Consider the following 24,521-nt stretch of genomic DNA (forward strand, 5'->3'; position numbering starts at 1 on the left):
ACGCGCAAATATTGCTCATAGGACGTTTCAAACTCTCCATGAGTTACAGTATGGAACTCGTTATCCACCATATTCTCCTCATGAAATAAAAGTCCAACCAAATTCATACATCTGCAATTGCATTCCCTATTATTGTTATAAGTATTATCATTATTAGTATTACGTGTTTTACTGGTTTACGTAGTCTTAAAATAATAAAGATATTTCCTCTAGTTCACGATTAAGTATGACAATTAAAACTTAAGCAGAAAAAAGAAAGAAAGAAATATAACTGGTTTTATCTACGCATATCCACATACACACTGACGTAAATCTTAGCGGATGAGGGGGACATGTCCCCCCAATCTTGGAACTGGGGGACTGTTCCCCCAATAATCCGATATGAAATGTGTTTTTTGGGGAGACATGTGATGATTTGTGTACGATTACCACAAAGGAAAGTGATATGAAATTGATGTCTCTTTCTGTATAATATACAATAGGTTCACCTCAAAAATCATATTTATCTACCTTAATATGAGTCTCATCTCGCCCTTCCCCAGAATAAGCCTTTAATCTGCTCCCCTCACAATATTGAAGACAACTCTGCTCCCCTGATAATCCACAGCATTGTTTTGCAATTTCATAAATATTTTGAACATCTCTTAAAAAAAAATATGGGAACGGCCTTACCTCCGCCCCCCGCCTCCAATATTGAAGACAGATTTGTGCCGATGCACATACTTAAGGATGAAAGACGAAATTACACTGAGCATGAGATGTTGCATGATTTATGTGGCAAAAAATCATTAGCTATAATTTCACGAATGTTCAATTCCTAACCATTGCCACAAGTTTTATTTATTTTTCTTTCTTTCTTTCTTCTTTTTTAAGCTCCTAATTTCAAGAATTCTTCTCTTTCATCATTTCAACTAGAAGCAATAGAATGTAGGTTTCTAAAAACTCTTTGAAACAACTAGATGTATCATTCATGAACTAACCACTAATACTCAAACAAGTGGGATTTTTTAAAATGGAATTTCATTCCCATCTCTAAAATGGGAGGGACCGGAGAAGGTAAAGCCTTCTCTTGGGCCAAGAGTATTCATTTATTTGTAGTTTCACTGAGAGAGGGGTAACAAGATTAAAAAATGAAAAAAAAAACTTTCAGTTAAACGTCCCACGGTTATGTCCGTTAGGTAAGGGAGATGACTGACATACAAGTGGGAAAAGACAGGAGAGCAAAAAACAGCATTTTTCCTGATCTAATTAATATTCACTTGCATTTTATTACGCATAATGACGTAAAAGTGATTAAAATAACTGGAAGCCTTCGAAATGTGGGTGTAGAGAAGAATGAAAAGAGTTAGTTGGGTCGAGCGCAAGACCAATGAGAAGGTGCTAGAAATGTTGGAGGAGAAAATAACACTTTTAGGTATTATTGAGAAGAGGAAGCGAAACTGGTTGGGACATTGCCTGAGAAGAAACTGTATCATGAGGGACGTGCTAGAGGGTTTGGTGGCAGGAAAGAAAGGGAGAGGGCGAAAGAGGCTACAATTAATGGACAATGTAAAAAAAAAAAAAAAAGAAAGATCACACGTGAAAACGAAGAGGTTAGAAGAAGACCGTGGAGCATGGAAGCTTCTCAGCTGAGGCAAGTAACCCGCCAATAAGGGCAGAATACCTATAATGATGATGATGATGATGATGTGTTTTGTTATCCGTTGTTCTTAGGCTGTCAGGCGTAATCATGAGGCATTGGAGACTTCGTTTTATTCACAGAAGCAGTCCCTGTTAAAAGTTCTTTCTAGGTACTCGTCACTTTAGGAAGACAACACAGGAATATTACTTCACGTGAACAATGGCTGTATAATAATGACGTTATGTTTACTCAGTTCTTGCACATGTGATAACCCTAATCATGATTCACTTTGACAGGTTACTTCCCCACTTCAGATTTTAAAATTCGTTTTCTTTTCTTACCATTTTAAACCACAAATGAAAGGCTCTATGATTGTAGTGGCCGTTTAACAACGTTACGTAAGGAACCAGAATTTATATTCAGGTAGAGTGCTGAAATGAAAGAAGATTTCCAACAGAAAAAAAAAATCAACATAGTTGACGTACGTTTATTTACAAACGATGCGTTACTGGTGACTCAGAGATAAACGTAGTCTCTACGTATAATGGATATGTTATCAAATTATACAAACTACAAATTCTATTGTCAGACAACATGGTGCTCATCAAAGAAATCCATCATTATCACGAAATACTGAGAATAGCTAGTGTAGTGGAACTGCTGATGAAACTTTTTTGTTTGTTGTGAAATCAAACATAACAAAGAGCCCTTCCTTTTTTTCTTCAAGTACGCACTCAGAGATTCATAATCAAAATACTCAGAAGCAATATTTAAACACTATCATCTTCTAATGGAAATTTTATAATGACAACTCAACATGTTGTTAACAATGATACTTTTGTACACAGTACACTGAATCATATAAGTAGTCTATGTTGTCTCTTTTGTTATTATTGCTTTCACTGATTATCAGTTCCTTCTTCCAGGCGTATTGTATATCTTCTTCCGTAGTTGTGCACTTCCTTCGTCTTACCTTGAGTTGATTAAAATATTTGTTTCATTCGTACGCTATCTCCTTGTAATGCTAGTATCAAGGTATATTTTGTTTTAGAACGTTCCATTCGATTGTATGAGAAGATCTCCAATCCTAACAGAATTCACCGGACCATTGACAAAAATAAGAAAGTTTGCCACTTAGACTGGAATTAAAAGAGCAAATTGCCCTACACTTGGTAAGTGTTTAATTTTGATGGATTAAGTAATTACTTTTACATCAATAGGTTAGATCTTACGTTAAAAATATAACAGCAGTAGTATTGTTCTAATTGAAACCGTAGAGTATATGTAAGCAAAGCCATCAGGTTAACTTCAGGTACTCTATATCGGATAGTACACGTAGGAAATCTGAAGTAGGACAAATCAATCGGAAACGCCACATGGATACACATGGAAGAGAAGGTTACACATGCATAATACACATGCAAGAGAAGGTTATGTGTGAAGTGAAGTTTGTTGTTTAACGTCTCATGATTTAGCACCGTGGATATGGAAGACGTTAATGATGATAACAAATGAATGAAATGATGGAATGAATAAAGTGGAGAATCCCGCGAAAACCCACTCATACGGTCTTCATTCACAAGAGAGTTCACATGACATTATACTAGATAGAAGCAGGGACACCACGCATCACTAGGAGAGCTCTACCACCGAGCCAGCACGGTCCTAGGAAGGTTATAAAATATAGCATTATACTATAAGGCAATCAATCGCCGTATTCTCATTCTTGAATTCATTAGTAAAATTCTAGAGATTGTCGCAGACCCTATTTATATTATCGTTTAATCGTAGCATTAACGCTGTATTTCATCAAATTATTGACCGTATTATTATTCAATTTTGTCATATTGTCATATTCAATTTATTATTCCTTCATTAAGTTATCTTCGTCATCAGAATCATTACTTCTTCGATATACATGTTTCTGTACACAGAAGACATTGATTAATCCTAACCACATATAGAATTTATATTGAAATCTTTGTTTTACGTCCAACATTTATGTCGGCTAGGCTAAAGGAGACGGTATGGTGAGAAATAAATGAAAATGGTGGAATGAAAAAGTGGGATAAAACGGGAGAACCCTGAGAAAACCTCACGCAAACTGTGTGTGTCTACCACCAACCACTTGGCACGAGCTGGGATCGAAACAAGGACCCCACGCACCAGAGGTGAACACTCTATCACTAAGTCATCGTGGCCCTAGAATTTATATTGACACAACATACACGCGTTCAGTGTACTTGATGCAAGGATCCAATTCTTGGTCATTATGATTATGTTCATATGTATCTACATGTAACCGAGATCAGGACTAATATTAATAATAAAAAAGAGAGCAGCTCAGTAAAGATACGTATATCTGTACCATCTTCATGATCTGTATTGTATTTTACTTTAGGAATTTAGGAATTATTATTATTATTATTATTATTATTATTGACAATTCTCATGCGTTAGGAGCATTTATGGCCGTTTTTGCTCCTTACGCATGAGGGATGACATTCCTCCACGATCACACTACCTGGGGAAATAGGGGAAACAGAAAGGAATAAGGAAGGAAGCTGTATGTTAGTCAGCACCCCAAGAGATCATTAGAACTTTTGAATTTAGTAGGAGTTTGACCCATTGAAAAATTTCCCATGTACCTCTTATAGGAGTTTCGTAACATATAATTGGCCATATATACACTAATAGTGAAGCACTAACGAAACTCTTAGTGTTTTATAGAAACACTAACGATGCACTGTCAATTGCACTAGATCTCATTGTTAGTGCTTCCTGGAGAGAGGTTAGCATGAAGTTCGTGCACCTTGAAGTTTTTTGCTTCTTGCTCCATACTATTGAAGGACTAATGTTGGGAATTAGTCCACTAAGAAGCACTAACGAAGCAATAACGATTACACTATAAGTAGTAATTTTTACTTATAAAATTCATGGAAATTTGACATAATGAAAAATTCCCCATGTATTTGTTATGGGAGCTTCGTGACATATAATTATCCATATGTACACTAATAGTGAAACACTAACGAAATTATTGGTGTTTTATAGAAACACTAACGATGGAGTATTGATTGCACTAAGTTTCATCGATAGTGCTTTCTGTAAGGGTCTAATGCGAAGTTAGCTTCCAAAGTGTTTTGCTTCTAGCATCTAAATTATTGATACATTAATGTTGGGAGTTGGTGCACTAAGAGGCACTAACGATGCACTAACGAATAGCACTATTTTTTTCATTAGTGCTTGAAGTAGGGGTCTAGCGTGTACTTACCCCTACCATTGTTTTGGCTCTAGATTCTACAGTAATGAAACACTAACGATTGAGACTAGTTTTATCGTTAGTGCATCGTGTGGGGGTCAAGTTCACGGACGTCAAAACTACTACTATCAGAATTATTGAAAATTATTTGTAAGGCACTGATTGTATGCAAAGGAGAGGATCCACACGGAGACTTGCAGGATCTGAAATTAGTGAGTTTACTTATGCAAAACACTTTTTGTACAAATTTCCACTAAGGAAGTCGCACTATACAAAGAATGCCGCTTGATTTTTTTTTCATCTAAGGAAAGCATCACATCATAAATTGATATACTGTAGTGCAGTGCAGATGCTGATCCGATGTTGAACAAAATATTGGAAACTAATATAGTACGTAAAATATAGTGCACCTCTTTTCTTTATTGTCTTATTGCTTTTACTTTTCGTTAATTTTATGCAATGCATAATGCACGTTTTAATATTACCTTATTATTGAATTGAAAAAAATAACATACCAAGATAGAGAGGGAACTTTAAAATTTCCAGTGATGTATTATACGTATTTTTTTTTCCTTTCTAGATTTTCAACAGACTTAAAAAGTTCATTACTGAATTCTCTAAGTGTGTCTGTCTGTCTGTCTGTTTTTTTTTTTTTTTTTTTTTTTTTTTTTTTTTTTTTTTTTTTTTTACATTTTGAGCCTATCATTCGATAGAGCATCAAAAACTATCTAAGAAACTGATGGAATTTTTCGCAACACTCTTACCGTTCCTGAGATATCGGTCAAAAGATTTCCGATTTCGGTAGATTTAAGGAGGCATATCTCGGGTATCATAAGTCATTGAGAGAGGGGATATTGATGATGTTAATCAACAGCTAAGAGGATGGCGAACATTTTGGTACTAAATACACTAGCTAATTGGCCACCGTTTCCCAGATATTGGCCAAAGAAGTTCGTGTTTCAGAGATTTAGGGAGCCATATCTCTGGAACCGTAAATCATAGAAAATTTATATTTTTACGAGAAAGAGAAGATGTGGATAAAAAATATTTACTTTTACATGTAGGAACAATCACAGTTATCCTTCCCGTTCCATCTCTCCATTCTTTTAAAGTTTGTTCTGGCAATGCTCTTGGAGCATCATCAACTAGTTGGATTTGATTTTTTAAACATGAATGAAAATGCCATTTTTTTTTTTTTGAAGGTCTGTCTCAGAGGCCAGGGATCAAAACGTTAAATTCTCATAAGATATGACTTAGTTATCATTTTGTACTGACATCTAAATGATAAGATTAACATTAAAGTCTATTCTTTAATATTGCTAAAAATTATTCAGATAACATGAAATCGAGATCTTATCAGTGATCTAACTAATAGCGTAATCTAAATAGCATAAGTTCTTAGAAATATCTTAGAAATTCATGGAAGTATTATGTTTAGTTTGTATAATTCTTGGTTTGCTGAAGACATAAAAAGATAACAAAACTTATACAGTAATAATGACTAACAATCACAAAGAATTATTTACTCATAGTGGTGATCTCATTATCTCAGCGAGTGATTCTCAGAGGGAACATATCTCCGAAAGTGTTCAACGTTGGTTACAAATAGTTCTGCAGTACATACTTTCATCCGTGTGTATTCAAAGTGTTCCCTGCAGAAAATCTCGTGAAATCGATACTATTCATTTATTTTAACAAATTAACAGCCAATTTCAACACTTCGTGTAAAGATACATAAATAAAGGCATAGTATTTTGTTGTATTTATAATCATTTAGACCTTGATTGTGTATTTATCCTTCTTCTAAAATTTAAATAAATCGGATCTTCAGCCTGAAGAAATGGTACTGATTTCTGAAATTCCATAGGAACAATTGTTCGTTCACATGTCTCCACAGTATACTCAGACAATAGACAAATTAAACCTATTTTCATAACCATGAGTGCAAACCGATTACCTAGAAAGATAGAAAAGAATGATTTATTTCCTCTGTTTCCAGTTCAACATATTATTTGTAGTTTATTGAAACTTTTCTCTACCATTTATTGACTTCTAAAGGGTTTCCGAAAAGTCACACACCATAAGCAAAATCACAGTTGGGCAACCACTGTTTTCCAAACGTTTTCGTTAGTGTATGACTTTCCTGACAGGAACAAATCCGTAACAGAACACGCACTTTCGAATTTCTCCCAAAAATCATCCTACAGTGATGTGGGATACTGGTTGTCGTTCGAGATGGTGTCGATGGAACTTCGCGGCAATAGTATTCATGCTCATAACAGCAGTATTATTTCTACGGATTTGTTATATGACAGTATTATTTGCTACAACACAGAATGATTTGTTTTTACTATTTTGCCTGTGATACCTTATTTATTCTGTAGAGATAGGAATACAAAGTAGAAACTGGATCCAATTAGCTAAGGATAGAAGTCAGTGAAGAGGTTTTGTGAACGCGGCACTGAACCTCCGGGTTCCATAGGCCATAGAGTTAGTTAGTTAGTTAGTTAGTTAGTTATTCTGTTTCTATCTATAATAAAATTAATGAAGAGTATCAAAATGCTTGCACATGATACTCCAGAAATAAATTAAACCAACAGATAGAAAAATACATTGTAATAGATAAAAGTTCATGACTCTTAAGTTCACCTCAGTTCTAAAAATGTCCAGACTATCATTTGAAATAATATAACAACATTACACTTAATGGTTATTATTTTTAATTCGATATCTTGAGTAGTAATGATTAAATTTCATGAAATAACACCCAAATGAACTTTATGCATAGTTTTCACATTGTTATGCATACAGAAATTTCCAAACTATCTCAGATAATGCTGAGCTTTAAAGATTATATGAGATGTTTGTGTTTTCAAAATAAAATTCTATAAACTACCGAAATGCAGTTTGGTAGTGCTGGTATTTTTCTTCTTATTTAAATGTAATTCCACTGTGAAATTTCGTAAACTGACCAACTCACTTCATATAAACTTTTGTAAAACTTTAGAAACTGAAAAGAAAACTAAAGAATAATTCAAGTTCAGAGTTATGATAACGAGGATTTTTAGGAAAACTAAAAATGGATCAAAAGATTGATATCTTAGCCAATAATTAGTTTTTGGATCAGGGGGTCACAAACTTTTTGAACGGCACCTAAATCGAGTTTTCATATTTTCTATGGTATAAGCACATGATCCTGAGTTAACTCATAGTTTGGATTCTGCCACACTATATGTAGTTCTTCAAATAAAGGTCTACAAGAAAATTTTTGATTGAAATATATCAGATCCTTTGATCCAAAAATACATAGCATTCGATCCATGCGTCAACCTGAAGGTATTAATTATATGCATTAAATTTTGAGGAGTACTGTATATACATATAATATTTTTATGTAGAATTTTGGACTTAGGGCGCTATTTGGAATGAAATACGATGTCTGACAGAACTTTAAATAATTAGGCAATAATGTAATGAACTTCTTAGTTAGAGAAGTATTTGTGTGTGTGTGTGTGTGTGTATGTATGTGTGTATGTATGTGTGTGTGTGTGTGTGTATGTGTATGTGTGTGTGTGAGAGAGAGAGTTTAAATTTGTTTATTGTTTACGAATGTTACATTTAGTTGTATCAGATTATATATACGTATAATATTAATGGATAAAAGTTGTTCGTATACCAGCTCCTTCCAAACATTCCAATCTTATAGTGCCATGCTGTTGTTAATGTGTTAGGTTATAGAGTTGAGTTGATTTTGAGTTTAACGTCCCTTTCAGCAGCGAGGCTGTATGAGACGGGACCTACTGATTAACGTGGAATCTGAAGCACATGAGCTCCTGCCCGGAATTGAACCTGGGTCTTCCACTCCAAAGGCGCATACGCCAACCACTTAGCCATGAAGGAGCTTGTTAGGTTATAGAATTGTATTTAGAAACATGGTTAAAAAACAAGCTGGTTATGATTAAAAATTGGTTCACTTAGGATGCAAAATTTTTCTGATGCTGCCTGATTTCTCCTCCAATGGAAACTCTTGTTTATAGACAGTACTTGACTATACACTTCTCTTGCCACACATGTACACTCGACAGTGTTGCCAGACACGGCAAGCAAAATTACACACACCTTCCGTCCAAATTGCACAATTTTACACACAAGCTGGAAGACTGTGCACACAACATTACACAATACATAACTACCTAACTATATGTATATTATGTCTAATGACGTACATACCTATACGTACACTCATGTCCAAAATTATTGTCGCATATCTATAACAGGCTTGTTGCACGAATATATTTGGATACGCCGTTGCTCAAAAGTTTATAGACCCTTATATATAAAAACTGATGCGATCGCTGAATGCCTCAATATGATTGGTCCCAGTGTTGCCAGACACGGCAAGCAAAATTACACACACCTTCCGTCCAAATTGCACAATTTTACACACAAGCTGGAAGACTGTGCACACAACATTACACAATACATAACTACCTAACTATATGTATATTATGTCTAATGACGTACATACCTTTAAGTACACTCATGTCCAAAATTATTGTCGCATATCTATAACAGGCTTGTTGCGCGAATATATTTGGATAATGATATCGCAGGGTACATTTAACACTCTTACTATGTATATAATCGGCAGAGACATGTATGTGGTAAATAATTTCATGTCAAAAGATCTGTAAAGAAGAACAATATAACGAAAAAACTTTTCTTGTCCATTTAGCAACATTTTGATGTACTCATTCTAATTTTCGTATTTATAATTTTACTTTCAACCATGCGCGCCGACTACGTGGGTGCTCCAGGCTCCGGCACCCACATAAATAATCTTGTGGGTGCGGCGCACCCACAAGATTTTTAGCTTGAACTCGGGTTTGAACCAGTTTCTCTTGCGTTTAAATCAGTCGTGTTACCGACTGAGCTAGGGCATCCCCAACTTATCCTTATAGTACCGGAATATTTTACTTTCTCACAGCACAGGCCTTTATGACAATGTTCATAAAATATTTTAACCAAAAGTAAATCAATCAAACATCGAGACTTCCCTGAAAATATATAGGCTAATATGACCCGCCATTGATATGCACCCACATAAATCTTGGAAAGTCTGCGCCATTGCTTTCGACGTACTTAATGTTTTTAATTGGACATCGGCCACTCTGTTGACTGTTGTTCATCTGTTTGCAAAATGGCATTTTCTTCACAAGTGGTGAGAAGACAAAAGACTTCTTACCACCTCCGCCTCATGTTTTGGCCAACATCAAGGGTCAACATTCATTCACATTGCTTGCTTGAATAAAGCGTCTTTGCTTAAGGATGTCATGACACCCGCCTCTGAAAAACAAAAATTGAGGTACCAAGGAAGCAAGATAGGTTTTAGCATACTGTAGAGAAACTAACAAGAGATTAACAATAATAACAAATAACTTATTTTCTCTGTGGTTTTATTGCGCTGGCCTTGAGTCAGGCGTTGGAGCTCCTAGTTTTTAGAAGGCAATTTTCAGAAAAAATGGTGTAAATAATGAATATTTGAATGAAAGGAACTTCGTAAAAATCATCAATGATCAACATTTTTAATTGTGCCAAATTACACACAAAATGCACACAGATTGGCATTACACACAAAATGCACAAACAGGCCAAAATTGCACACATTTTGTGCAATTAGACACACATTGGCAACGCTGACACTCGATTAGAGGCTATACTGTACAACAGTGGTTTCAGAAGACTAATATATCATATCTTTTTCTTTTCTGCTCATTTTATCTTACATAATTTTCTATGTTATTGCACAATTTCTAGTAGCAACAATGCTATCATTGTCAACATCCCGTGTAAAACAGCAAATGCTTTAGCATTTTCCATGCCGTGGTATATCTTATGGAATTTCTCAAAAATTGAACAAATTTTATTTCATAATGTCTTTTGCAATATTTCGTGATCCAATTGTTGTGACACAGTGCGTCAAAAGAGAGGAAGGAAACATTATGAATTGGAAGAAAGAAAAATCCTTGTATGGAACAGAGACACTACTAATATTGTAGTGTGATAACCACAATAGCCCAAACTTCCTCACGTTTAAAGTCTTGGAGCTATATTACACTCTCTTCAAGTTTTTAGTTTCTTTATACATTACGACATGATGCTAATCAAAAAATGTTACCGTGTAAAAGCTGTATGGTACCGCTAACTTTCGATACCATAAAACAAGCACATACGTAGGAATTTATTTCGGTTGGATCTAAAGCATTTGGAGGGGGATCCAAATTCAACGTGAGGATAAATTATATTAAAATTTGTGAAATTACCATTAAAATTAGACTAAATTTACAGAAAAGACAGGTTTCGTGGAGTGTGTGTGTATGGACTGCTAGGACCCACCCCTGTGTACGTCTATGCCATAAGATATCCTACAGGGCTTCTGGAGTCTTAGTTTTCATGGTATTGGAGGCGTTGATATAATAGCGTTGAATGTATCAATAACTTGGATAACAGCGAAAGTAGTGTTGGATCTCAAGGTAGCGTATTTTACATGAAATTAAATTTCTTATTTTACGTTTCGAATATGTGGTTTTAGCCTAAAGGAGACAGGTGATTAATGAGTTGAGTTGAATAGATTGTAATTTTAGAATCCCGTTCAGCAGCAAGGCTACATGAAACGTAGATCTACTGATTAACGTGGAATCAGAACCACATGAAGCCAGCCGGGAATCGAATACGGGGCTCCCACACCAAAGGCGCGCATGCTAACCACTTAGCCACGAAGGAGCTCACGGGTGATTAATCAAAGTGAATGTTTATGAAAGAATTCACGAAGTGATAATGTGAGAGGAAAAGAGAGGAAGAAAGCACGACCATGATGTTGTCCAATACGAACTCACATGATACGGGATTGAACCAGAGACCCCTTACACCAGAGGTGAATGTTGTACCACTGGGCCAATGGGCCGCACAGCGTGCTGTAAATATTGTAAATATTGTACTGAAAAATAATTTCCTTTCAATATAGTGTGAAATTTCTTCTCTCTCTTTCAAAAATGAACAACTCCTATTCAAAATTATATCAGAATCCAGTTACAAAATTTGAAAGAAAAAAGTTGTCATTTTTAAAAATTGTGTAACTTTATATGCATGATACATGTAAGAATATTATGTTTATTTACTTTATTTCGACTTTTTACAATATGTTCATCTATTGGAAAAATATAAGCTACATTTCACTATATATTATAAGTTTTGCTTTCTATCTGTAGCCACAACTAAGTTTGTGCATGAGACAAGATGGTACAGATTTTTTAATTTTTATTTATTTATTTATTTTATTTATTTTATTTATTTATTTATTTATTTATTTATTTATTTATTTATTTATTTTACGAAGTAATAGACTAAACAGAACTACTCTAATAGGAAGAGATACACTTTCCGGTAAAAGAGATCACTTTGACGATTCCATTTTGAGGTGATATTCTTGTTTCATAAGTCTTATTTCTTGTTTCATAAGCGACTCTAATTGTGACGTCTTGGACTAAGACGCGACGCACGGGCAGATTTTCCGGTCGGTCTCGGAGGTCTTGGTAGGTGGCATTTTTATTTTTTGTCAAAAAGTTGAGGGGGCAATACCCCCCCATGCTCCCCATAACTCCGCCCATACTCTTATATGAAATAACTTACCAATACAACTTCTTGGTCCATCCCCAAAGGGTAGATAAACTGCTTTTGGTCCCTGTTTCTTTACTTTCTCGCTAAATCTTTCAGGAGCAAATCTTTGGGGATTTTTGTAATATTTAGCATCATAGTGAAGAGCGTAAACTGGTAAATAAACTGGAATTCCTTTCTCTATTATAATTTCTGTGTTAGGAATTTTATAGTCCTTGCTACAAATCCTCGTTAAAAAAGGCGCCAATGGATATTTACGTAATGTTTCTGAAAGTAGATGGAGATTAAATAAAGCTATGATTTAACAATTGAAAGGCATGCATTCAGTATTATAGAGGTACTAGCAGCGTTCACCCCGCTTCGCTGCGGTCACCCCGGAACGCAATAAACTTTGTTACTTAGATAATTTTTACTTTTTCGCTTTCAAGTGATATGATAAAAACCATAGAAGATTGCAGTAAATGTTAACATTATATCGCCTGTCATTTATGTTAACCCGCCCCGCTTCGCTGCGGTCACCCCCGAACGCAATAAACTTTGTTACTTAGATAATTTTTACTTTTTCGCTTTCAAGTGATATGATAAAAACCATTATAACGCCTGTCAGTTATGTTAACCCGCCGAGTCACAGGGTCATGCGGGTTGCATATAAATACGTTTATTTTTATACCTATGATGAACTAATAACAAAGGATTTGTACGTAATGGACACCTGAATGGTCAATTATCTCAAGACACTGGTAATTGAAAATTAAAGTGATATGATAAAAACCATCTAGGGTCCAAATCCTAACAACCCCCCAAAAATGAAAGAAATCGGTTCAGCCGTATTAGCGTGATGAGCGGACAAAGGATTTTGTGCGTTCTCTTTTATATATATAGATTGTAAAATCTAAAATCTTAGCGATGTTATACAGTTGAACTCGGTTATGACGTAACCAAAGAGACCTAAAAAAAGTGTCGTTATAAACTTTGTTGCTGTAACCGTGATGTGTAATATCAAGGTATTAGGCAGGTATTTAAGGTTGGGGATGATTAACTGTTTAACTACTCGATCAAACCTATATTACAAACACAAGTTTGAAATACGTTGTATATTCTAGTGAGAAGAAACAACTCATTGTCACAGTTTCGGCTTCTATATCCCTCCCCTTAAATGTAAATACGGGGGCTACTGGAAAGGGTTTTGCAAACTACAACTTACAGTGGCGCTAGTGTTCCGATACCTTAAAATTCGGAAGATGAGACTTTTCTGTCTTTAAATTACCATTGATAATTCGTTTCTTTTTCACAACAATTTTAAGAAGTAGGGCTACCTAAGAAACCGCTGCTGGTAATGCGTCAACAGGCATCACAAACCGCTCACCATGCATCTCATTTTTGATGTGTTGGATCAAAAAGATGTCATTAGGTGTTAAATCAGGTGAGTACGGACAATAAATCATAAACGTGACGTCTCCATTGGAAAGAATGAACAGTTTGATCGGCTGAATGGAAACTGCTGTTGTGGTGGTGAAAAATGATGGAACAATTTAGGTTTACGAAATTCATTATGTGTGTATATCAAATGATCTCTGGCAAAGTAATTGTTGTTTATTACTCAGCATTTACAGTTCTTTACTCTGCTAAAGCTGTAGTTATCACATTTAAAGTACAACAGAACAAACAAACAATCATTTGCTTGGTAGCAGTCCTTGAACAAACAACTTTTATTGGTTTTAGCGTACTTTGAAACACCCAAATAGTAGATTGCCATCTAGTTACCGTTTCGTAAGAATAGATCCAAATTTCATCCCCTGTAACCGTGTAGTAGTGGACCAAATTTTGACTTACTTCTATTCAATTTTTGAGTATTTTTTACATCAATTGACACGAGTCTATTTTTGACCTTCAATCAAGTTGTGTGGGATCCAATGACTTGAAAGTTTCCGTGTGTTCAGATGACTATGCAAAATCTAATGTATCGCTTTCGTGTCAATGTGTAAGGATCTCTGAATCTCACGATATGTGACATGGTGATCTCTCTCAATCATTTCAGCACAGCATCAAGCATAGATGGGCTGAGAAATATGCAAACACGCTGGATATCGGAAAATCAATTGTACAGAGTTCTCTTGGATGGTAGTTCATTCCCAAATGGCAAAAGAAGTAGTTTGATGTACTGTTTTGGTTCTGACTACATTTGAAATCATTAAAATAATAATAATAATAATAATAATAATAATAATAATAATAATAATAATAATAATAATAATAATAATAATAATCGCTCAAAAGAGTTAACTAGAAATTTCCACTTCTCAAGCAAAACTACTTCAAATTGCCATGAAAAATAAATGGGTAGATTTAAACAAACAATCAAAGATAATTTAAACATAGAAAGGTCTATTCTTCCCAATTTTATAATATTGGAACACTAACTGTACGTAGTAGTAGTAATAGTAGTAGTAGTAGTAGTGATATTAGCTGAAATACTGTCAATAGAAGTTTGCAGAAACTTTTCCAACAATCCTCGTATATGGATTTTTGACCTCCATAGTAATAGTGTTAGGACTTCAGAAATCTTGTTTCTGAAGAATAAATACATTTACATAAGGTTCTCCTACTGCATCATTGTTAAGAGAAAAAAAGAGAAAGAAACAGAATTAGTGCAACGGCTTAGTGTCAAAAAAACGTATCTACATTTTTTTTTTTTTTTTTTTTTTTAAGATACGAATATTTCTGACATATCAGAGGTCGAAAGTTTCTTTCTGTGAAATGGTTATAAGTCAAACTTCCTTGTAAAAAATGGTTGATAAAATTAAAAGCATTTTGGATTATCAAAAACTAAAATCAAATATGAAAACATTTCTTTTCGCGATTCTGAAAAGAAAAGAAAAACAGCTTTTTGTAGATACGCTCCTATGACACTAAGTCATCGAGTGGTTTGAGCTCCTTTTCTGCCTATATTGTTACAGTTCACGCTTTGGAGAAGTTTCGAGAAGCGGCAATAGCTTATTACGTTATATTTCCTGCAGGTCCTAAAAAGGGAAATTCAAGTTCTCGCCGTGGAATATACACAACATATAAAGTAGGGCCTGCTCTTAAATATAGTTGATTATACTGTTAGTAAATACCTGAAATTGTCCAATCAAGGTAGAGTGCCTCTTGCAACAGTTCGTAACAGATATTCTTTTCATATTTATCTAAAAGATTGTCAATAGTGTCTTGTAAAGAGGTTTGAACATGTGGATTCAGTGCTAACTCATATAGACAAAAGCTCATTGTATCTCCAGTGGTATTAAATCCAGCCAAAAGAAATAAAATGCATTGAGCCAAAATATCTGTTTCATTAAGTGATTTCTTTCCTGAAAAAAAAAATTACAACATATTAAATTACGTAGAATTGCCTGCAAAGTTATAACATAAGCCCTCCTTGTTGTATTGCCGACAAGCATTCGCCTTTTGTGTATAGAGTCCCGAATTAGATTCCCGGTAAACATTACGGTAGTTCGGATTCCATCTTTATGTAAGTTTATAATGTTGGATCACCTCGGTGTTGAAAAAATAGTTACAGTAAAACATAGAAATATGTATTGTTATATTAATACTTTAAACACAATTTGCGTATATTTTATTCACACTTGGTTCATTAAAGGAGCCATGTGCATTGCATCTATATTATGCACATCTTTATATTCTTCAAGAGGCCAGTGGATGCTGTTGCACCAGAATAAAACATCTGGATTTTTGAGCTTAGTGCTGAAAGTATTAATATTTCTGTGCAACCACTAAAACGGATGAATTTGTTAAGGAAATGTTATTGTGGTTTACATCTTCTTCTTCTTCTTCTTCTTCTTCTTATTATTATTATTATTATTATTATTATTATTATTATTATTATTATTATTATTATTATTATTAATAATAATAATAATAATAATAATAATAATAATAATAATAATAATAATATCCTATTTCATTTAAATTCTTATTGTAATTTCGGAAACAAATATTCACTAGCATCTTTTCACACCTTCTTAACGAGTGAAACATAACCAGTCCGCACAAAGCAACTAATCGCGAAGATGAATGTATGATAGTAAAAAGAATATGAATTTAGATAAAGTGTAAATATTTGTGATCTGGTTTGGGTCTAGTTAGCTTATACTACTGGTAGAAAGAAGCCCTTTCCTGTATATGTTGATCTCGCTTTCCGTTCTTTGCCATCTCGCATTTTCTCTCTGTTCTATCTTTCTTCTTTTCGTTTCTTTCTTTCTTTTTTTTCTTTTTTTAGAACTTAAAAGCTATATATTCTTTGAACTCATATAGACATACAGATGACGCATTCAGTGGATAAGAGAATCAAGTTCACTTCGGTCATTTTGTATTCATTTCACTTTTAAGGTCTCTATCTGTAGCTGCTTTCAAAGCTTAAGTTATTCATATCTAGATATTGTTAATATAAACTCATATAATGAAAGATGCAATGTTAACTTTCCCATATACCTTACAAACCATGTCTGTTTTTCTCCGAATTTTGGTAACTGGACCTGATTACCTAGTGTTATAGTGACACCAAGCAGCATAGTCGTAACGCTGTAGTCTTTTCCTGCGAGCGATCCTGGCTTTGACTCTGTGTTAGTATACTCGGCCGCAAATGTGTAAAAGCTCTTTCAGGCCAGCCATCCTGAGTGAAGGTTTCCAGTTTGTTTTTTCTCATTCACATCAGACAAATGTCGGAATGGTGTCTAACATAATGGTCCCAGGGTGCTTCCTTCCTTCCCCATTCGTTTTTTTTTTCGTGAATAGTGTGATCGCCGAAGAGCATGTGCCTTCATGTGCGACGGGCTTAGATAGGCCATAGATGCCCAGAAAAATAACTTCTAACCTACTTCAACATTGGTTTCAAGAACAGATCAACCCTTATACATGAAATACTGTCATTATATATGCAATACGAGACAGTCGATTGTTTTCTGTTAAATGTTAAAATATATATATAAAAAATAAAATCGGAGTAAGCTTAAATAACTAAAGACTGTTATTTTGAAAGTATATAGACTTCTTCCTCAATGGCATCAATAACGACATAATAACTATAGATATGTACGTGGAGTGCCAAATATTGCCAGTTTGCCAAGTGTTCCATTTTTTAAAATTTTCTAAATGTGACCACCCTAGCCTAGGCAGAAACTAGTAATAATTATCATTAACTAATAACAACATGCTGTCTTAATTAGTTCCAGTGATCTATTGTTTTACAAAAATAGAACTATCAAAGTGTCATGGAAAGTCGATTTTTTATAAGATATATATCATACCCTCATTTACAACGTTTCTTCCTTTCCCGCGAAAGAACGGGATCCTAAAAACTGCTTTAAGAAATTTACCACTGCACAGTTTTACTCACATTCACTGAAAGAAGATAATGGCACTAATTATATTAATATGAAGTTTAACTCCATTATATATAAAAAATGAAATCAAGATCAAAATCATGAAATCCAAAAATGAGATACATTATTTTTTTTATTTTATTTTTTTTTATTTATTTAACAATCACCAGATACAGCTCTGAGGCCATTTTACACTGGATATCTAACAGTAACAACAACAACAACAATAATAACAACAATGGAAAGGATTTGGGAAGGTATCGGCCAGGGCCTGTTTTAGTAGGTACCATCCCGGCATTTGCCTGGTAGGATTGAGGGAAACCCTGGAAAACCCCAATCAGGATGGTCGGCAGCGGGAATCGAACCCGCGACCTCCCGAATGCGAAGCCAACGCTCTGCAAGTTGATAATGTATTCCATCCCCTGACAAACTCCAGAATATGTGTTAATGATATTCTCGCACTGCATTCATATCAAGTAGGGATATTACCGTCCAGCTCAACGGTATCGGGGCTCGTCAGAAGATGTTATGTTTTGACCCGCGTCAGACCCATGGAATAACAAGAGTTGATGTCATTCCATCAGATTTGTTGTTACATGAGTGTGGTCATTGTGCTGCGAGTGTTGAATAGAACAAGTGGCAGCAGATATGTAGATAGAAATTTATTTCGGGAGGTGTCCAGTTTCAATATGAAGATAGATTATATTAACATTTATAAAAATAACCCCTAATATTAGGCTAAATTTACAGAAAAATCGGGATTTCGGAGGAGGTCCAGACCTCCAGGACCTACTCCTTGGCTACGTCCCTGAGTAGCAGTGTTCGACTAAAACAGTTCGAACAGAATTAAGGCTGTCTCACATCGAATAGCTGAGATGAAAACGATGTCTAGTTTCGAAATCATATGTCTCGTCTCGAAATATTTGAAAAGCTTCACTGAAATGGCACTCGGCCTACATTGTTTTAGAGCTCAATAATATTGTTACTGATACAAAGTATTGTAGGTACTCGTAAAAAATCGGATGGAAGAGGCTATAACCAATTTGATTCCAAGAGTTTTATGTGAATATATTAGGATGGTGTCGAAAATAGAGCCCTTACTCCACGGTTTATGGGGAACCGTAAATGTTGCGAGAAGCTCTACAGGGTGATCCGGAAGTGGGCGTAACACCCCTTTAGTTTCAACAGTATAATGTTAGTTATAGTAGAATGTCTGTACACAGTTATCTTGAAGTCTTAAGTCTTAAGAGTCATAAACATCCGTATGATCACCACCCATGTCGTAACACAGTTGATTTCTGCGCCAGCCGCGAAGTTCTCGCAAATGTTTTGCGGAGATAATCCGGAGTCACGAGGGTGAAGGCGTGCTCCACAGCTGCTCGTAATTCCTACGTTGTGTGATATGGAATGTTTCTTACTTGTTGCTTTATGAAACCCCAGAGAGCATTATCTGGTATCGTCACATCGTGAAGCCAAACCACAACAAGTAATCTTTGTTCAGTGCTATACCTAGGTATAGACTTCGATCACACATTGTTGATTACTCCAACTTCACTGCAAATAACTGTTACCAAGCAGAAAAGAGCAGAAAACAAATGAACATGTATAGCAATGTTGCCAGACAATGCCAAGTAATGTTACCAACCAAAGTGGGTAAAACCTAAAACCGTCAGAAAACATCAATTAGGGGTACGACCACTTCCGGATCCCCCTGTATAATTGCTTTTGTAATTGCGCATGTATTCACGTGTTTCAATACAAATTTTAATATGATATTCAAATATGCAGCAGTACATGAAATGTAGGGTCACAGAAAACGTAGAGAAAAAGACAAAAACACCAGCGTCATATCAAGAATTACGTAAGAGCTATGAAGGTTCTGGGAGAGTAGTCAAGGAAGGAAAGCATTATTTGCTTTTAAATTCATGTGTATTAATTCATTAAACAACATTTATCAACTTATCAAGTTCGAAATGAATGAGATACACTGAACTATGAGATTCATGAGGGCATTGTCTTGATAAAACTGACACAAACATATTAATTCGTTCAGAGATAGATACGAAGATAAGACAAAAAATATGACAGAAGGGAATCTGAAATACTCAAGTCAACATAAATAAACGTCGATCTGAATGGTATTTTGATTAACTGGTAAATATTTTAAATGGCTAAGTACTCTATTTTATTATTGCCTGTATATTATTGTATCTCTCTAACTCACTGGCAAGTTGAAAACTAACAAATTCGAACAAAAGTAGGTAAATCATCCATACACATATATACGAGTATGTAAATAAAATATATAAATAAAAGTAAGGAAGTATTATAATCTATAGGAACTCTAGAGATCGATGAACAGTTGATAGAAATCGAATTAACAGTTGCTGCAAAGTGTCTTATCTAAACGTATTCATTTTACAAAATTACAAGATAGTGCCCCGAAATTGTAACTTTTGACCAAACACAGCTGGATAAATTTTAATAGTATATTGTAAGTTTTGTCTTTCTATTCCAAATATAAATAGCTAAGATTTTAGGTTTATATTAAAAAAAACTATTTAAATAACACGGGGAAATTTTTCTTCTCTGCCTTAAATCTCTAGATACGTACTAAGAATGCTCACTTTTGGGGATTTCTTTTTAGGTTAGTTCTGGAAGGCTAATTCATCATTGTAGTCCTACCGGAGGAGCCTAATAATTATGGTGTGAAGAAGGTGTTTCATCTAGACCCTAAATAACATTTGAAAGATTTTACAGTTACCCATAAAACCCACATGAAATTGCAAATCTTTATTTTTGGTGATTTATGTAGACAACACATCAAAAACCTACAAAAATACTAATTTACTCTAATTCCAGTTAACTAAAACATGAAATTTTATGAAAAAAAAAACTTAAATAATACTGAGAATTTCGTCATCCCTTTATCCCCATATATATAAATTTTCTTCTAAGTTTCTCTCCTAAAGCTGAAGGAAGCCAAATTTAAGCTTTTCACGTCAACTGAAAGTTCCTGTGATTTTGTCAATGAGTCAGTTAGGTTCATGTAACTTTATATATTATGCTTGTATACACGTTTGATATTTCCTAACAGTGACACACTTACTCCTAACTGTGACCTCATACTACTTGCATTGTTGCAACAATATCAATAATACGAGGGCCATCCGGAAAGTGGTACCCGTTTGCGCCGCATGAAGCGCTGACGACTCGGGGAGCCGCTGGGCAAGGTCAGACTGCGTCAGTGGCTTGTCTGCCTGCTCTGTGCGAGGTTGCGTGACGCTAGCAGTGCTTGTGTTGTGTCTGTGCTCGTTTATAATGATTAAACGAATTGAGAACCCCGCCAGTTGTGAAGTGAGGGCCGTGATTAAATTTCTTAATGCACGAAACGTTCGACCTTATGAAATTCATCGCCAATTAAAGGAGGTGTGTGGAGACAATGTGATGGACGAGTCGTCTGTTCGGCGTTGGTGTCGCAACCTCAACCTGGGGAGGGGAAGTACAAACGACGAGGAGCGTTCAGGGAGACCATCTGTCATTACAGACGAACTGCTGAGGTCAGTAGACGAATGCGTGAGGAACGATCGGCGCGTCACAATTGATGAACTCTGTGAACATTCTGGCGGGAAAATCTTTAAGTCTGAAAAGCTTAAAGATTTTCTGGCGGGAAAAAGATTTGACAGCGATGAAGAACTTAAACGAGGCGCGACTACGTATCTCAATACGCTGACGGCAGAGGACTATGACGCTGGAATACAAAAACTCGTCACACGGTATGACAAATGCCTCAATTTGCTTGGTGATTATGTGGAGAAGTAGTGTAAAGTATGCTCTTTCCAATAAAAATGTGTATATTTGTTAATATGTACTACTGTGTCTTTATTGCACAAACGGGTACCACTTTCCGGATGGCAATCGCAATTATGCAAAACTTTTAATTTCTATTTAGAATTGAACACTTTTGTTCGTGCTGCAGACGTTGATTAGTACTGTTTATCCAAAAGTTTATATAGATAGTCTAAACCTATCGGCCTTCTTGAATGCAATGATTTATAAGCAATTAGACGTACTGTACAGTATTTAATACAATAAATGAAGTTATATTTGCTACAGAATAACACAAAATATTAAATGCATGACTATGAACGCACTTACCTGTATCACTATTCGAGAAGCAATCATCACTTTTAGTTTCAGTAGCTAATGTTTTCTCTAACTTAAGTAATGTATCCAAAAAATCATTATATGTTATATTGTTTTTATTGCGATAGTCTATCGCCGACTTTACGGCGTTGGCCAAAAAACTTTTCACGTCACTCGGCACAAGAGGAATTCGCAAAAATTTAGCTATTTTCGGATTTACAAAATTGGACAGAAAGCAAAAACTACGAGGTCTTGTGCGAGCGAATGCTTTTTGACCCATTTTTCGAAAACCAGCATCACGTTCTTTCAAGCAATTGCACTGAAAACCAAAAAGGCAATATCCTACAACGTCCATTGCATATCTTGCACACATATCATCAACTTCAATTATCTTTATACTATTAGATGAAAATTCTCTAATTACTCTTTTAAACTCTGTTGCATAAGTCACAATAGACGGAAACATGTTTTTCATTTTGCTAGCCATAAAAGTTGGTGTTAATTTCATTCGCATCCTTCGCCATTCTTCTTTTTTTTAAATTAAACAGATTTTTTGACACCAATGGTTCAACATTCTCCTTTGGATTGAATACTCTGTTAAAGAAATGGTCAAAATCTTTAACAAAAATTGTTTTAATTAGTTTTGGATCACGCAGCATAATAGCTGGTCTCCACGAATGGAAAAAATCCACAAAATGGCTCATTGTGTCTGCCATATAATGCTGTTACGAGTTGAGCACTGTGTTGTTTCCGAAAAAACAAATTTTTGAAATTTCCAAACCAAAAGCTTGGTTGAACATAAGTCACATGTCGTGTTCTCCAATAACTAAAAATACATTGTAAATAAATGTAGACTATGCTGATAATCAATACAATAATTGCAATCCACTTTGACGATAACACTTTTAAGTAATCTTCCATTTTGGTATTGGAAAATAGGTCTAATCAATCCATTTAGTATGTGTAGTTCCTGAAAGTAAAAAATAAATATTTAATATTAACGTATTGGTTAAGGAGCAAGTTGCAAATTATATCTGACAATAATTCTTTAACAGTCTGAAAGTGCTTAAGAATAATTTAGAAGTAGATTAGCAGAACAATAAGTTGTGGAATATTATACCATGGTTACAAAATAGTAATACATGGAATGATAGATACTCATCCGCCATCTTCCATCACCACTCATTTATAAACTTTTAAATTGAACTTATTATATTACAAAATATTATTAATAATAGTACTTAGTGACATAGGGAACTTGGAATTAGATCTGCATCTAAACATATCTTTAATTGAATGAAATTTTAGTTTAAGGTCCAATGGCTATATCCTGTAGGCTGAAGAAGACTGATGTTAATGAAAGTAAACGATTCTGAAATTAAATTTTTGTACTCTTGCACCGGAAATTGAACCCATGGATTGCGTGCACAGGCGCTAGCATCTTTTTTAAACTTGATTTTCCTAATTTTCGTGATTTCACTCTGTTACCATTTTCTACCTAACACGACAGGAACATGAACACCGAAATATTGAGAACAGTTAAAATTTCACATAACCTCTTCCATTGAAAAAAAAGGTGCACGCACTAGACACTTGACTATTGGCGAGGGCACCACTAGACCAGCGGGGTGGGCCAAAACATCAATTGAATTTATGAATAAAGATATATAGAAGAGTATAAATAAATATTATTAGAAGTATTGAGTAAATAATAATACGTATATAGGACTACGCATACGTTGTTTATTCATAGTTGTCTCGTATAGTTTTGGACAGAATATTAGGCTAGAAGTTGGCGTGCAATTATATATTTTGCAACAGTTAGTAGCATAACAGTTTGTATTATAGCACTTAAGGATGCAGATAATATATGCATATAAGTCTAATTAATTTAATTCAACCAGTATGATTTGGCGTAGATTGAATGTACAGTACAACTATGAGCAAACTATTTGTAGCGTATATTATCAAGCAGGTCTCTACATAGTAGTAAGGAAGCAATAGAACTGGAATCAGTCGAGTATTTCATACCATTAGAAGGAAATATTCTCTCTAATAGGAAAAGCTAAACAAAAACGTGTTTATTATTGATGGGATGAAACAGCACGTTACCCATAAAATTACGTCTGGTTTAATGGTCCTATCTTTCATTACTTTTTATCTTCAATTACAATTCTTTATTTATAATTGCTGACAACATGTATGTAAAATATCACATAGGATATTTAAAATAAACATGGAAAAAGTGTCTCTGAGTCAACACCAACAAAATACATGCTTTGTTTCAAGAAAATCCAGTAATTTCTAGGAAAAATATGGTAAAACGATTTGTATCTGTATAATTTGTCCTTCTTCTTACCCCTGCCCGATCTCAACCATAAGCAATGTTGATGATTGGGAAGCTTCAAACAAAATATACGGTATTGCTTCAAAATCGAAG

At 34.8% G+C, this 24,521-nt stretch overlaps 2 protein-coding genes across 4 annotated transcripts in view; one reads left to right on the forward strand and one right to left on the reverse strand.

Moving 5' to 3' along the window:
* LOC145668594 (cytochrome P450 6k1-like) overlaps positions 1 to 24,521 on the forward strand; it is a 172,579-nt gene that overhangs the window by 120,754 nt on the left and 27,304 nt on the right. Inside the window, exon 1 of one of the 3 annotated variants that reach the window (XM_081736612.1) lies at positions 2,517 to 2,793. The exons of 1 other annotated variant lie outside the window; for it this stretch is intronic. The gene's annotated coding sequence lies outside the window, so the exon portion shown is untranslated. Of the gene's footprint in view, positions 1 to 2,516; positions 2,794 to 13,856; positions 13,981 to 24,521 lie in introns of those variants that run through there. One more of the 3 variants, XM_081736615.1, reaches the window with a different exon arrangement.
* On the reverse strand, positions 10,174 to 22,556 carry LOC145667780 (putative cytochrome P450 6a14). Its single transcript, XM_081735219.1, has 4 exons — positions 22,094 to 22,556; positions 15,674 to 15,904; positions 12,573 to 12,824; positions 10,174 to 10,229 (listed from the first exon to the last, which is right to left on the reverse strand). The coding sequence occupies exons 1-4, from the start codon at positions 22,554 to 22,556 to the stop codon at positions 10,174 to 10,176; spliced, it is 1,002 nt and encodes a 333-aa protein (XP_081591345.1).

The sequence above is a fragment of the Thermobia domestica genome, chromosome 13 (assembly GCF_964235325.1).
Source record: "Thermobia domestica chromosome 13, izTheDome1.hap1.1, whole genome shotgun sequence".
Classification (NCBI taxonomy): domain Eukaryota; kingdom Metazoa; phylum Arthropoda; class Insecta; order Zygentoma; family Lepismatidae; genus Thermobia; species Thermobia domestica.